This window comes from Podarcis melisellensis (assembly GCF_964234715.1).
Source record: "Podarcis melisellensis genome assembly, chromosome: 4".
NCBI classification, from domain to species: Eukaryota; Metazoa; Chordata; class Lepidosauria; order Squamata; family Lacertidae; genus Podarcis; species Podarcis melisellensis.
This window is the reverse complement of record NC_138531.1, coordinates 72213625-72228126: the sequence shown is the minus strand read 5'-3', so window position 1 is coordinate 72228126 and position 14502 is coordinate 72213625. Positions and strand designations below refer to the sequence as shown.

At 41.0% G+C, this 14502-nt stretch overlaps 1 protein-coding gene across 3 annotated transcripts in view; it reads left to right on the top strand.

The window, feature by feature from the left end:
* The window catches only part of NME7 (NME/NM23 family member 7), a 67397-nt gene that overhangs the window by 13448 nt on the left and 39447 nt on the right, over positions 1–14502 (top strand). For 2 of the 3 annotated variants that reach the window (XM_081908527.1, XM_081908526.1), the window contains 6 exons: positions 762–869; positions 4602–4768; positions 6059–6169; positions 7372–7422; positions 9604–9811; positions 12850–12955. In XM_081908527.1, the coding sequence (XP_081764653.1) occupies positions 867–869; positions 4602–4768; positions 6059–6169; positions 7372–7422; positions 9604–9811; positions 12850–12955 (646 nt within the window). In that variant the 5' untranslated portion in view covers positions 762–866. Of the gene's footprint in view, positions 1–761; positions 870–2776; positions 2876–4601; positions 4769–6058; positions 6170–7371; positions 7423–9603; positions 9812–12849; positions 12956–14502 lie in introns of those variants that run through there. The other variant, XM_081908528.1, reaches the window with a different exon arrangement.

Below are 14502 nucleotides of genomic sequence, written 5' to 3'. Positions count from 1 at the left end.
TGTAGATATGAAATCTGCCTGGGGCATATACCCTGGATAGATTAAAAAGCATATTGGGAAAGGGGATTGGAGGGGCTGCTATTCGCAAGAGAAATCATGATATCCATCTGCACATAAAAATCTCCCGATGTGCTTTTGCCCATTTTACCTACTGAGGCTGTCTTTTGTGCATAGTGCTATATTGTGCAGTGTAGTGTGGGCGAGGGTTGCTGCAGAGAAGTAGACGTGCCGTAATGTGACACATAATTTTCATGGCAAGCCCTGCCCATATTAAAGATCATGGCCTAGGTAGGAACTTGATGGGAAAAATTGGAAAGACTAAAGCTGCTGTTGTGAGGCCTCTTCCCCTGGCAGATGTCTGTGGGTGAGGTGGTGTCACCTCAGTAAGAGTCATTGGCTTATGTTTAAAATAGCATAAGGCAGAATGTAATGGTAATAGTAGTCATACGTCACATTTAGATAACTCTTTTCAAGTGTTCAAATTCTTTATGTACTTTTATCTCTCAGTAATCACTAGAATGGCCCTGCAAAGTCAACAGTAGTTGTAGTCTCCATATTGCAGTCTCCATATTGTTCCTTTTGGGAAACCTCAGCATCTGAATGATGTGTCGCTCTGGCCTAACAATGTTGTTGCTATGTGCTGTGCCTCAGATGTATTTGCTGGTCGATCAACCTTTCATTTGGATGAAGTGCATTTTCCTGAATTGTCTTTTATGAGATTACCACTAAATTCCTACGTTCCTCTTTTCCCTTTCTTTCAGAGCCAGGATGAAAGATACGCTTTCATTGCAGAGTGGTATGATACAAATGCTTCACTGTTTCGACGCTATGAGCTTCTGTATTACCCAAAAGATGGATCAGTGGAGATGGTAAGACTTCTTCTTCTTCTTGTTGTTGTTACTTGAATTTCTATACCACCCTATACCCGGAGGTCTCAGGCTGGTTATTAGACAACCTTGCAGATTGCATTGGTTGAGAGCAAAATAGGCTACCCTTGGCATTATTGGTTTGATCCTATGTGAAGCCAAAAACACAAGAATTGCTATTCTCTCTTAGCCGCTAAATTGTCCTAGAACAAAAAAAGCTTTTTTAGGGTCTCCTGATGATACCATAAAACATCTTGGTGGCGGCAGTGATAAAGGTTATTGTCAAATAGGACTAATTGAAAAGCCTTGCTTGAGATTCAATCATCCACTGAGTACATGGAAGACTTATTTGGAGCGCCAGCCATGGAGGCTTGAACCTATGATTATGTTGCCTTTCCCAGGCTTCCTGTATGCATAGCTATTTACCATGGGGATGGTGAAAGCTTTGTCATGAACTGGCTCATATAAGGCAGGGTTTCTCTTAATTGAAGACACATGGCGCCACTGCCTCACTGAAGCTAAGCAGGTCAGGATCTGATCAGTGCCTGGACAGGAGACAACCTGGGAACTACATGCATGCCTTGAGTTCAGTGATGGAAAGAAGGTGATATATGAATTTAAACTATCAAGCCAATATATGGTTTCCAAGGTTTGTCTAGCTTCACCTTACTGGCCTCTGCTTTAAGAGTAAAACTCCATTTTGGAAAGCTGAGAAGCAGCCATTTCTTGTTGGACATGTGTTAGAGTTTAATTTGCTGTGTTTAAATTCTGTTCTGATACACAGTATTCTGCCCACCTGTGTGCCTTCCTGTTTTTCATATTTTAAATGCTAGTGAGTATGTTACTGGGTATGGTATATAATGTAATTCATCACTTGCCCAGATCTAATTGGCTCAAGGACGTAAATGTCTTGTTACCAAGACCTGATGGTTGCACAGAAGACATAGATTGTGGCTGATCATGTGGAGTCCTACCCATGTGATTCAGAGAGAGGATGGAGTTACCTTTCTTTTGTGCTCTTATATTCTCTTCTGCATTCTGTTTCAGTGAAATTGCCAATTACTGCAATTGTTCCTGGTGTCAGAAGAAACAAGATATAGTGTACTAATAATAGCAGAATCTAAATCAGGGAAAGAATGGCTGCGTTTTATGCCAATAAAAATTATTTATTTGGTTGGTAAGAGGGCATCTTAATTCTGGGTTATCAGAAACTCACTTTCCTCTTTGCAAACAGGAATTGGTTCAGTAATGCATCTACTTATATGGCCATCTTTCATTCCCTAAGGAATGCTTATCTTTACCAAGTTGCTAAAGAAGAAAGCAAGTGATAAAGGCAACTCATTGTAAGACATACTGTCAGTCAGTTTATTATCCTATGTTAACCCCCCTCTCCCAAATGTCCTTCTTAGAATTCAATTTCAGGTGCTTAATGATTTGTAGACCATTAAGATTTGGGACCCATGCACATAACCAACAGCTCCTGCAGATAAACTGATGCTGAAACTCATTAAGAGATGGGCTGCTTTGGGAGGAAGAAGTTGGGGTGGGGAGATAAAACTAATTAATATTAATAATAAATGGAAGCAGCAACCATCTGAAAAAAGGAGACGTTCCAGTGTGCCTGTAGAAACTTATTCATGTGCCTAAATGGGTTCTTCAGTTCTAAGCCAGCCTAGTTCACTTACTCTTGGTTATTAAAGAAAGCAACAGGGAGAGGAATAAATCTGCAAGCTGTATTTACCAAATCAGATGTTGATTTTGCTTTTGTTTACCCACTTTGCTCTGCACCTGCCTCTTTGTTTTAATCAGATTTATAAATAACTTAAGGTGTACAAAGCATATAAAAACCTCAGAGGAAGGGGAATTGTTTTGTTGTTTTTAATCTTCCAATTTGTCACACTTCTTGGTAGCGATTGAGAAGAAACTGGAGCATTTGCAGTAAATACCAAAAGCTCTGGCAAATATTATGGAACAGAGCCAGGAAGTAATTGGGATCCAGTATTTTGAAGGTACATTGGAGGAAACAATAACTTTATTATTTGACTACAGTAGCAAACCTACTATTGGATTTTGAATGCCAAATAAGCTAGAGTAAAAATAAGTTTTGTGCTCAGTCCTGTTCAGACATTCTGTGTTAAAGCAGTTTGGTTCCCCTTTCTCTCATTCCAAGTGCCTTCAGTTTAGGATGGTTATTGAAAGTATTTGTTTATTTGGAGTTATGATCTTCAGTCAATTTGAGGAATATCCAAAAGGTTACTTTTGAAAGTGATAAATGGTAAGACAACTCAGTATATTCAGTTATTGCTGTAGTACTATATGCAACTGGATTTGCTATTATGTGTTGGAGAGTGATGCTTCAATCCTGTGCACACTAACCTGAATATAAGCCATTTTGGACACAGTGGGCTTATTCACAGTGGGCTTATTCATACCTTGTATATGATTATGAATGATGATAATAAATGTGTACACATAGTAAAAATGTAAAGGCATGTATACAATGTGTTTTCCTTTCAGGCTTGGAAAAAGTGACTCCATATAAAGATAATTTTGTCCATATTTGCAAGTAATCAGATTTACATTTTTAATAAATATGCTCATCAGTAGGAATTGTTTTTAGGAAAAGCTATGAACAGAATTTGTTTTGCCATTTTTTTTTAAAGTATGGTTAAAAATGCAACCCCATAAACATTTACTTGAGAGTAAGTCCCATTAAGTTAAGATTACCAGATTTTTTTTCAGTTGAATCTAGCGACACTTTTCAACTGCCTACTAAATAGATAGATTTTGTCAGGGGACTGATTTGTAAATAAGGGGCTGTCCCCAGGAAATGGGGACGTCTGGTAACCTTACATTAAGTTCAACCGGGCTTACTTCCAAGTACACATGTATATGACTGCACTGTGAAGTAGATCATTTAGATCAGCTCATGATACCTCTATTTCTTCTGTGCCTCAAACCATTTGGTATAGGTGCATTATAAAAAGGATCTCTATAAATGCAGATTGTGAAGTATGAAGTATTGTAGAATCCAGTACTTCAGAATCTTGTTCTTTAATTATTATTTTTTATGTATGCCTCTTACTTTCCAAGGAACTCAAGGTAGCTACCAAGTCAGAATACAAAAAAAAAAATTAAATCTAAAACATCTCCCAGTTTAAATCCCATAATAAAAACTAAAAACCAAGAAAGCACAGTAAGTCTAGCACAGGCAAACACCAGGACCTCCCCCTCAACCAGCCATCAGCCAACTAACTTTCTGAAGAGCTATGTCTTTTCTAGCCATAGCCCCAGTTCCCTTCCTATTGAAAGAATATAATTTTTGGGCCTGACACATTTTGCTAGGCATTCCTCAGGATAGGTATCATCCCAGAGTACGTCCTAGCACTGGTTGCCATCAGCCTTGCCTTCTGAAGTTGAAGAATCTGCAGCAGTGCCTCAGATGAAGTTTGGAGCCTTCAGAAAGAAATGTATGGAAAGAAGTGGCTCTTAAGGTACCCAAGTCCCAGGCTGCTTAGCGCTTTAAAACCCTAACCCCAAGCAACTTGAATCGAGCACAGAAGCAAACTGGTAGCTGGTGCTAGTTTTGAAAAATTGGCACGGGTACATAACAGTAGTCAAAGTAACTTTTAAAAAACAATATCTGTTTCTCTTTGTGCATGATATTCTTCTTCTTTTAAAAGCAAAGGTATTTTAGACCTGCATGTAGATTAATCAGTCTCTTTACCTTACCAGTATGACATGAAGAACCGCTGCCGATTCCTAAATCGCATCAAATATGAAGATCTGCAGTTTAAAGATTTGTTTGTGGGCAACAAAATTACTATCTTCTCACGCCACCTCAATTTGGTTGACTATGGGGATCAATATACTTCCCGCATGTTAGGCAGTCGCAAAGAAAGGTGAGAGGATATATTCTTTGAACCTCTTATTTTCTACCTTATAAACTTGAGGCTATTGAGATGTCTGTGCTCCTTCATTCTCTTGCTGGCCAGGGTGCCTGGACCAGCTGGTAGCCTCCAAGAGAGAAAGGGCAAAGAGAGAGCCTTGCTACAGTGATTGCTTATTAGTTAGGGATGCATCCTCATTTCCTCTCCTCTCTCTGTGCATCACAATAGTGCACAGCCCTCTAGGAGTTTATTGTCCAAATGTCACACTAGTTAAAGCACAACACCCACTCCTCAGCAAACTCTTTCTCTCGGCCCCCTAAGGAGAAAGAGCGTGATGTGCACCCCCTAAATTCTGGTTATATTTCAGTTACCCTTCAATCTCTGGGGAAAGAATAAGAACCTTAAGTGCTAGCACTCAAGTGAGATAGCAAGATACTCCCTGGATGTTGATGATTAATTTGTTAATCATCTTATATACAATCTTCTCAAGGCTATAAACAATAAAAATACTATATTACCTTAGAGGGTTGTCAAAAGCCAATATCTCCCTCAGCTAAGTGACCCTCCAGCCCACAGTGTGAGAAAAAATATTAACAATGAACGTTAGTGTGATGTTGTCACAACCCAAAATACCTCTCTGCAGCCCCCTCTCTATTCAATATGGGAATAATAGAACTGCACTACAAAAGAGCAGGAGACAGGGAGACACTCATTTTCCTGGTGTGAGACACCATGATTGCTGCCCCCCAATATGCCAATTTAACAGGCCTCCAGAGGGCAAGGCAGAAAGGGCAGCCATCACCCAAGCGCACATCCTGTTGCCACCATTCTCCCCTCCCCATCCAACTTTTTGTCATATGTGCCACTTGAGAGCCAGCATGGTATAGTGGTTAAGAGCGGTGGACTCGTAATCTGGTGAACCGGGTTCGCTTCCCCGCTCTTCCACATGCAGCTGCTGAGTGACCTTGGGCTAGTCACACTTCTCTGAAGTCTCTCAGCCTCACTCAACTCACAGAGTGTTTGTTGTGGGGGAGGAAGGGAAAAGGAGATTGTTAGCCGCTTTGAGTCTCCTTAGGGTAGTGATAAAGTGGGATATCAAGTCCAAACTCTTCTTCCTCTTCTTCTTGTACTGGTCAGATATTTGATCCAAAACCTTCAGTTGGCTATATGAAGGATAAAAATGAATATAACAGACATAATAACATATTTTTGAAATGGTATTTGTTTAGTTGGAGATTTACTTAAGCTCATATTTTGACAACTTATTTTGACTTTATTGGTTTATTTCCCTTCCCTCTCTAGAACCTTGGCATTATTGAAACCTGATGTAGCACTCAAACTTGGAGATGTCATTGATATGATTATTAGAGCTGGTTTTACAATAACTAAAGCCAAAATGACGAAAGTTTCAAGGTGAGGTTTTAATAATTTTAGATTTTCAAAAATCAGTTAAACTATTGTTTACCTTCAATGGGTGACTGTTGCCAACCTAAATCTCCCCATGTTACCTGGTCATGTTCCATTAAAGCAGATCTGTGAATCCATAATGCACAGCATTTTCGTGCTCTGTCCATCCCCTCCACAAACAGCAGCCAGTGAATCAGAGGGGAGATGGGAAAGGCTGAGCACCATTAAGAGATATCACCCACATGCTGTAACTGAATACTAGAGGAAGATGCAGGGAGGAAATCCAGGGGATGGCGCCAGCCATGTATTTAAGATACTGTATCCCTTCGGGTCCTAGCCATGATTCAGACAGATGTGGTGAAGTAGATGTGGTCCATAGAGATGTGGTGCAGCACTCTGTATGCTGCTGCATGTGCATATCTTGTCATATGGGACATGGGTAGCGCTGTGGTCTAAAGCCAGTGGGCTTGCTGATCAGAAGGTCGGCGGTTCGAATCCCCACAACGGGGTGAGCTCCCGTTGCTCTATCCCAGCTCCTGCCAACCGAGCAGTTTGAAAGCACGCCAGTGCAAGTAGATAAATAGGTACCGCTGTGGCGGGGAGGTAAACGGCGTTTCCATGTGCTCTGGTTTCCATCCTGGTGTTCTGTTGCGCCAGAAGTGTTTTAGTCATGCAGGCCCATGACCCGGAAAGCTGTCTGTGGACAAACGCCAGCCTGAAAGTGAGATGAGTGCCGCAACCCCATAGTTGCCTTTGACTGGACTTAACCATCAAAGAGTTCTTTTACTATCTTGTTAAGGTTCATGCCCCAAATGACCCGGGGCATGCCTGCTCTGTTGGAAGCAGAGTAGAAAGCTCCAAAACAATGCCTGCTTCCAAAAAAACCCCTCAGACTCAGTAATCTTCATTAGAAAAAGATTTACTAATGCAAAAATAAGCTTGGCGGTACAATTCCAGATCCCTGGTGGAGTGTGCAAAGACCCCTGAGTGAAAGTCTGGAATGCTACTCCCAGCTTGTGGAGGCTGTACTCAGCCTACTCAGTCTGACTTGGGATATGGCAGCTTCCTTTGATCCTGTGAAGGTTCAGAGAAACCTGATAGCGCAAGCAGAACTCTGCTTGTGGTTCTGTGGGTGAAGCCATTGCTGATTAATAATTGTTTTTCACAAAAGCATTAATGATGCGTGTTTTTAAACAAATCTTTTGTAGGGCAGAAGCAATAGATTTCTACGCAGATCACCAAGCTAAGCCTTATTACAAGTAAGTTTCAATTTGCAGGATGTTTTGACTTGTACAATGTGCCCAGTGAAATATGAACAATATGAAATTGATGTTGATTTTTGTTTGATCTTTAGATTTAGATTTATACCAATAAATTGTGGGTGGTATTTTTAGAGGTATATGGGACTGTGGAGGCTTGCAGGGTTGGCTTACCTCCTGGTGTCTCCCCACAATCCTGAAACCAAGCAGAAGCAGCAGCTGCCATATACTGAGTCATGGTCAATGACAGCAATTACAACACCTTACCTTGCTTATTTAACTTGCAAAGCCTTAAATAGTTTGGAATCAGGTTATTTGAAGGATAACATAAGAATTTAGTTTCAAATGGCTTGCAGGTATGCTTCTAAGACCTATCAGGCTGGTAAATACCAGAGACCGGACCTTATTTAGTAGTGGCCCCTCATCTATGGAAGTCTCTCTCAAAAGAGGGACCTATAGCCCCATTCATTTAAAAAATGCACATTTTTTTTAAAAAAATATGTTTCATTCTGCATTTTATTGAGGTGTTGACTGCTGTTTTTAGTTTGGAATGGCATGGGTTTGCTTGTGTATTAACATTTTCCTTATGTTGTTAAATAATTTCATAAACCTCCTTAGGAAGGCTTTGCCCTGAAATGCCTCATGTATATTTCTGAAATATAAAGAAATTATTCAGCAATTGATGCTTTTTCCTCATTACTAGGCAAATGAGAAGGGCTAGTAGCTCAGTGATAGAGTGAATGCTTTTGCAATGATGTGCAGCATATGTTCATGTGTGTGTTTGTGTGTGTGTGTTTTGTTAACGGGAGCCAGTTTTTATTTTTAATATTTATATTTTATTAAGGTGATTTCAGTTAAAAGAAATAAAGTGATACAGAAAAAGAAGAAGGAAAAGTGAGAGGAAGAAAAACAACAACAACAAAGATACATATAAAAGCGAAAATATGAAAAAAGCAATATACGATATTCCCATACATTCTTGTGATTGAACCCAGTTACCCATGTTTGAGCAGTAACAATGAGTGGAGATTGACAGAGGGAGAGGCTCACCATGCAGCCCAGATAGATTTGGCAAGCCTTATTTGTCCTACAGGCTGCCAGTTCATGAAGAACTAGGAGCCTGGCACTTATGCAACTACTTGATCTGAAACAATGATAGAATAATAACTTGGGTATTTAAAGGAGTCTGCTTTCAGCTCCAGTGCAGTCTCTCTTAAAATATTAGACTGAAATTATTCCAGATGTTGTTGCCTGAAGGTACTAGAACAAGCAAACTAGACCTTTTTGGGAACTCATGTGAAATTGTGGTTTTGTTGCAGCTTTGTGTTTGGAAAATGGCTAATTATATGCTGCATTATATCCAACACTATGCAAACAGTTCCACTCATACAACAGGACCCCTTCCTTTAATAATAATAATAATAATAATAATAATTTATTTATACCCCGTCCATCTGGCTTGGTTTCCAACAAACGCTTCCAACAAACGCTTAAAAATACATGAAAACATCAGTCATTAAAAACTTCCTTAAACCGGGCTGTCTTCAGATGTCTTCTAAAAGTCAGACAGTTGTTTATTTCTTTGACATCTGATGGGAGGGCATTCCACAGGGCGGGCGCCACTACCGAGAAGGTCCTCTGCCTGGCTCCATGTAACTTTGCTTCTCGCAGTGAGGAAACTGTCAGAAAGCCCTCGGTGCTGGACCTCAGTGTCTGGGCAAAATGATGGGGGTGAAGACGCTCCTTCAGGTATACTGGGCTTAGGCCGTTTAGGGCTTTAAAGGTCAGCACCAACACTTTGAATTGTGCTCGGAAATGCCCCCTGCATTAAGGTTACCAGACGCCCCCGTTTTCTGGGGACGGTGCCCAGATTTACAAATCAGTCCCCTGACAAAATCCATCTATTTAATAGTAAGTTGAAAAGTGTCCCTGGATTCACTGAAAAAAATCTGGTAACTTTACCCTACATGCCCTCCCCCCAAATCTCCTCCAGAGGGTTCCCCAGAGGGTTGAAAAGAGAAATAGGAGGAAGTTCCATTGTGCAAGGAGAGGTCTGTGAGCAGGACAACAGTGTTGCATACCACCCTTGGGGCTGTTGGTTTGCTTGCATTTAGGGCAGCTGACTCCCGTTTGAATGTCCTATTCAATGTGAATGTTAACTGCTCTCTTTTCTGCTTGCAGTGAGCTTCTTGAATTTATGACAAGTGGCCCTGTTGTTGCCATGGAAATCTTGGGAGATGATGCTATAAGCCGATGGAAGAATTTACTAGGACCTGCAAATTCATCTGTGGCCCGTACTGATGCCCCAAATAGCGTTAGGGCATGTTTTGGAACTGATGGCATAAGAAATGTGGCTCATGGTCCAGATTCTTTTGCTTCTGCTGCTAGAGTAAGTCCCCCCTCCCAAATTTTTTTATATTTGATAAGGTGAATCTTTCTGCATCTGGATGACTGGGCTTCTACTGGCATATATATTATACAAAAATGAGTTTGGCTACTTCCAATGTTTGTGGTCTGAGCTTGGTTTAGCTACATGGCATATAGTAGCTACCGTATTTTTCGCCCTATAGGACGCACTTTTCCCCCTCCAAAAATGAAGGGGAAATCTGTGTGCGTCCTATGGGCGAATGCAGGCTTTTGCTGAAGCTTGGAGAGCGAGAGGGGTCGGTGCGCACCGACCCTGTGCGGAAGAACCACCCGCTCTACCCTAAATCCATCATTGACGGGCTGGCTGCCATGTACCTTAAATGTATGAGGTGACCGGGGCTTTTTCACTGTTGTTTAAAAGAAGGAGACTGTGCTGCTTTGCGCCTGTTCCCTTTGCTTCCCAGAAGGGCTACAGCAAGGAAATGCAGTACGATACTGTATTGCTCTGAAATTACTCTAGGAAGTGTGGCAGGCAACTGCGTGATGTTTTGCATCACCAATCTTTGCTAGGGAGTGGCCATAGAGGAAGTTGTGCTGTGAGCGGTGAAACCGCCTTCTTTTAAAGAAAATCAGAACAGCCACCAGTCAACTCATAAAGCTAAGCTGAGTGGCAGCCTCTCTCCAAACCCCAGGCTATTTGGGAGCATCCCAGACCAGCATCCCTTGTCTGACCCTGACACCGCTTAAATTAAACAGGTGGTAATATTGGAGCTTGGTTTCTCCCCCATCTTGTGAGAGTCAAAGCTGCATGTCGATAAGCAGATACACTAAGGAACAGCTCAGAGTTTTAATGACCTTTTGTTGCGGTGGATTACGAAGCCCATCTGAAAGTTCTCTGCTGGAACTGCGGCTTGACTAAAGGCCAGGCTTCTATATATATCTTTACAAGCCATAAGAAAACAGAATGGACAAAAGAGCACTTTTGAGCTTTGCTCTTCAATACCTGTTTTGCTTTCCATGGAAACACGTTTCTTACGCCTGTCAGGAGTAGCTAAGAATAGTGTTGCGCACAGCGCCTTAATTACTCACTTATTTGTTCTCTGTGGAATAGCAATTGCTTGGGAACTCTGATATTTTTCTACCTCCCTTTATTTTTTTGTTAAAATTAGTTATTTTAATGTAGGATGCTGGACAAATAGAAGAATCAACATTTTTATTTGTTATATTGCATACATATTCATAGCACTATAAAATGCATGTAACTAAGGAACTACAAAGTGTAAAGGCAAAAGAAAGCTGGTGTAGTCCTTGGCACTTGGATGTAGCCAATGGGGTATTGAGGAGCATACTGGGAAGCCATCTAGCTCAGTTGGTTAGCTGGTGCTGGTAACGTCAGGACTGCAGGTTTGATCCCTATATGGGTCACCTGCATTGCAGGGGGTTGGACTAGATGACCCTTAGGTACCCTTGGGTACCTTCCAACTCTACAGTTCTATGATTCATTGCTATGTTGATGTTTCTTTGCCTTGGAATGCTGCTGGGATCATTTAATATAGGCTGAGAAAGAACAAAATGGTGGTAAATTGAGTTATTTTAAAATGCTTTTGCCTTGGAGGGATTACAGCTGTGCTTTTAAAAATATAGTTCATTTTTCACTCTTAAACTAAATATTTAGTTGCACAGTTCTCTTAGACGTGACTACAAATTCTAATACCCTAGTGTTTTTGCTTTACTTCATAATTATTGGAGGGATGCACAGTGGTTCGGATTGTGTATTGAATGAGCAGGTAGCACAAACTGTTATGTAGCCTTGTACCAGTTACCAAGGAAACCTGTAGGATGCAGCATCTGTAAATTGTTCTGGGAAGAAAGAAATAGCTATTAAAGTCAACCTGGACTAAATTGTTTGCCCTGCATACAAATGAAGGGACCACCTGTTAGAATTTGTTATAGTTCAAGGTTGCTTTGTTCCTTCCCAACCAATAGTAGGTTGCCTTTACAGTTTGTCACCTGCTGAGTTATCCAGGGCAGTATCTCTATCGGCATGTGAGACATACCACTTCTAGTGTTTGTTTCTGCTTTTTGTGATTTTTATAACGATGGGTGTGAGGTTTTCCATTCCCGGGGATGGAAAAGACTCCAGCACTCAACCCTGCAAGACAGCCAGAAACGTCTCACCATCGGTTGGTCTCTGTGCTGTTGACTTTTTCTTCCTCCCTTCAAGCCTTGTCTCTCCCACTTGTGGAGATGGGGACATAGTTGTCCTTTCTCTTCTCTCGGTTGGCTGTGCCTGGCCTTTTTCTACCTGTGAATCTTCCACTCGTATCCTCTCTGTTCTCCTCTCACTCTTCCAGTGCATTGCTTTGTACCTCTTCTCCCAAGGGAGGGGAAGAAACAAGAAAGCCAAAGGGCAGGCACCCGCGATTCTGATGTTTGTTAGGCATTCCTCAGGCATACTAGATGGTCGGAAAGATGTCATTGGGGGAAAGTGGCTTACAAATATGATTATAGAGCCGCTCTACAGTTAAGGCAAGAAATTTTTTCAACATTTTGTCATTACAAAGTCTGAAAATTATATTAATCACGAAATCCAGGTAATTTGTCTTATTGGTACAAAACCTGGCATGGAGAATTCACCTTGTGAAGGGTGCTTGCCAGGAAGAATGGAGTTAGTGTTTTAAAAATGTTGTATTGAAGGACAGATGCCTTATGTTTGTGCTCACCCAGAACATAACTTAAATTATGGAAGGTGAGTAGTTCCCTTTGCATAGGTAGCAGCATGAGCAAATTTGAACATGAAGCTTAATGGAATACCATATGTGTATGGGGTTTAATGGAGTGTAAGTGTAAATATGTTCAAAACCATGCCTCTGGAGGAAAGCGTCACAGAGCACTTTGAAATACAGCCAACGGCTAGATAATAATAAATGGGGGAGGACGTAGAATTTCAATATTGCTTTGGGAATATGACTCTGACCCTCATAAACATAACTGGTGTCCTATGACTATGAATCATGCAGTTGTGCACAATTAAATGTATTTAATTCCAATTATTTTCAGGAGCTGGAGTTGTTCTTTCCCTCCAGTGGAGGCCGTGGACCTGCAAACACTGCAAAATACACACACTGTACTTGTTGTGTTATTAAGCCTCACGCAGTTAAAGAAGGTAGGTGACACTGACCTGACCCTCAGCTGAAAGTGCCCTTCAGCATCACTCTTGGCTGAATAGCTGCCTAGATTTAGACTTGCACTATTGCTACCATATGTGTTTCGTGCATGGCTGGAGGTAAGAAAGTTATGTTTTTATTTTATTTTAGCTCACAGCTTGTTGAAATTTAACAGATGAAATTGCATAAATACTTGCATTTGAGAAATTATGTTCAACAGTGGTTGATGTTCTCTGTACTGCTACAAGGCTGCATGCTAATATGTACTTGTCCATAGAAGGCCCATGCGTGTGTAAGTAGCAAAATCCCACACAACCTGTAATGTCTGACCTCCTAACCAGAGGCATATGAAGAAGAAGCTGAGTGGGTGGTGGTGACCCAGATGCTGAGCGTCTGTGATGCTCTTGTCACACTTCCATCTTGGTAACTTTGTTCCCTTTGTCTGGAAGAGAAGAAACATTCTGTGACAGACTAGCTAACAAAGCATTCTGCCACAGAGTAGCCCAACTCCTAAAGGGCTGCAAGATGGCCTCAATGTACACCATTGTTATACACACACACACACACACACACACACACACACACACAGCATCACCTTTCTTGGAAATACGTTCAAACAGATGATATTCCCCTTTCCACCAAATAAAGCAATCAGGGCAAGGAGAGACTTTAAATTGGAGGACATAGATTCACTTCCTTTTCAGGTCACATGGGTACCTGGAAACATGTCCAACAGAATTTTAGCCTTCCCTTAAACCAGTTATAATCTGGCAACATCTGGAGAGCCACAAACTCCCCATGCCTGCCTTAGACTAATTTACACATGCAGTACTAAAATACAGAGTTAGCACTTAAAAATCCTTGTGATTTATTGAAAACATATTGTTTTTGGTGGAGTTCTTTGTGTTGTTTCTTCATCAGATCAACTGAAATGGCAGATGTCTAAACATAACCTTATATAGAAAACTGCTCCCTCTCCCTACCATCAAACATTGGGAAATGATTAAGACTGTTTACAGTATGATTATATGCTTTGGTTCAGCTGCTGATAATTTCTAAAACAAATTTGTATAAGAAGTAAATGCTAATCAGAACCTTATTGTGATCTATGCAGCCTTTGGGGCATTGTAGTTTTTAGACCCCTCTTCCTAAAAGTTGATCTGGAAGATTCGACATCAGGTTACCAGTCATTTGAGGGGGCGGCTGGAGCATATTTAAACTTCTTACAAGTGAAGATTCTGTGGCTTTTCCACCACAAGGCAACTGTCATAAATCATTATATGGTGGGATAAGGCACATGTGAATCAGTATGCGTCAGCTGTATTCAAGTTATCCAAAGGCAGCATTCGCTATTTTTCTAAATGATGTCTAGAGGAAGGCATGTTAGTCTGTTGCAGAAAATATTACAATTCCTTGTGGCAAAATGATTTGCATGCTATCTTATCAATCCAAAATGCTGGTGGATATTATATGACTTATGGGTACTTGGGAAAAGATCTGCATATTTCTTAGTAACAACCCTTCTATTTGCCTTACTTTAAAAAAC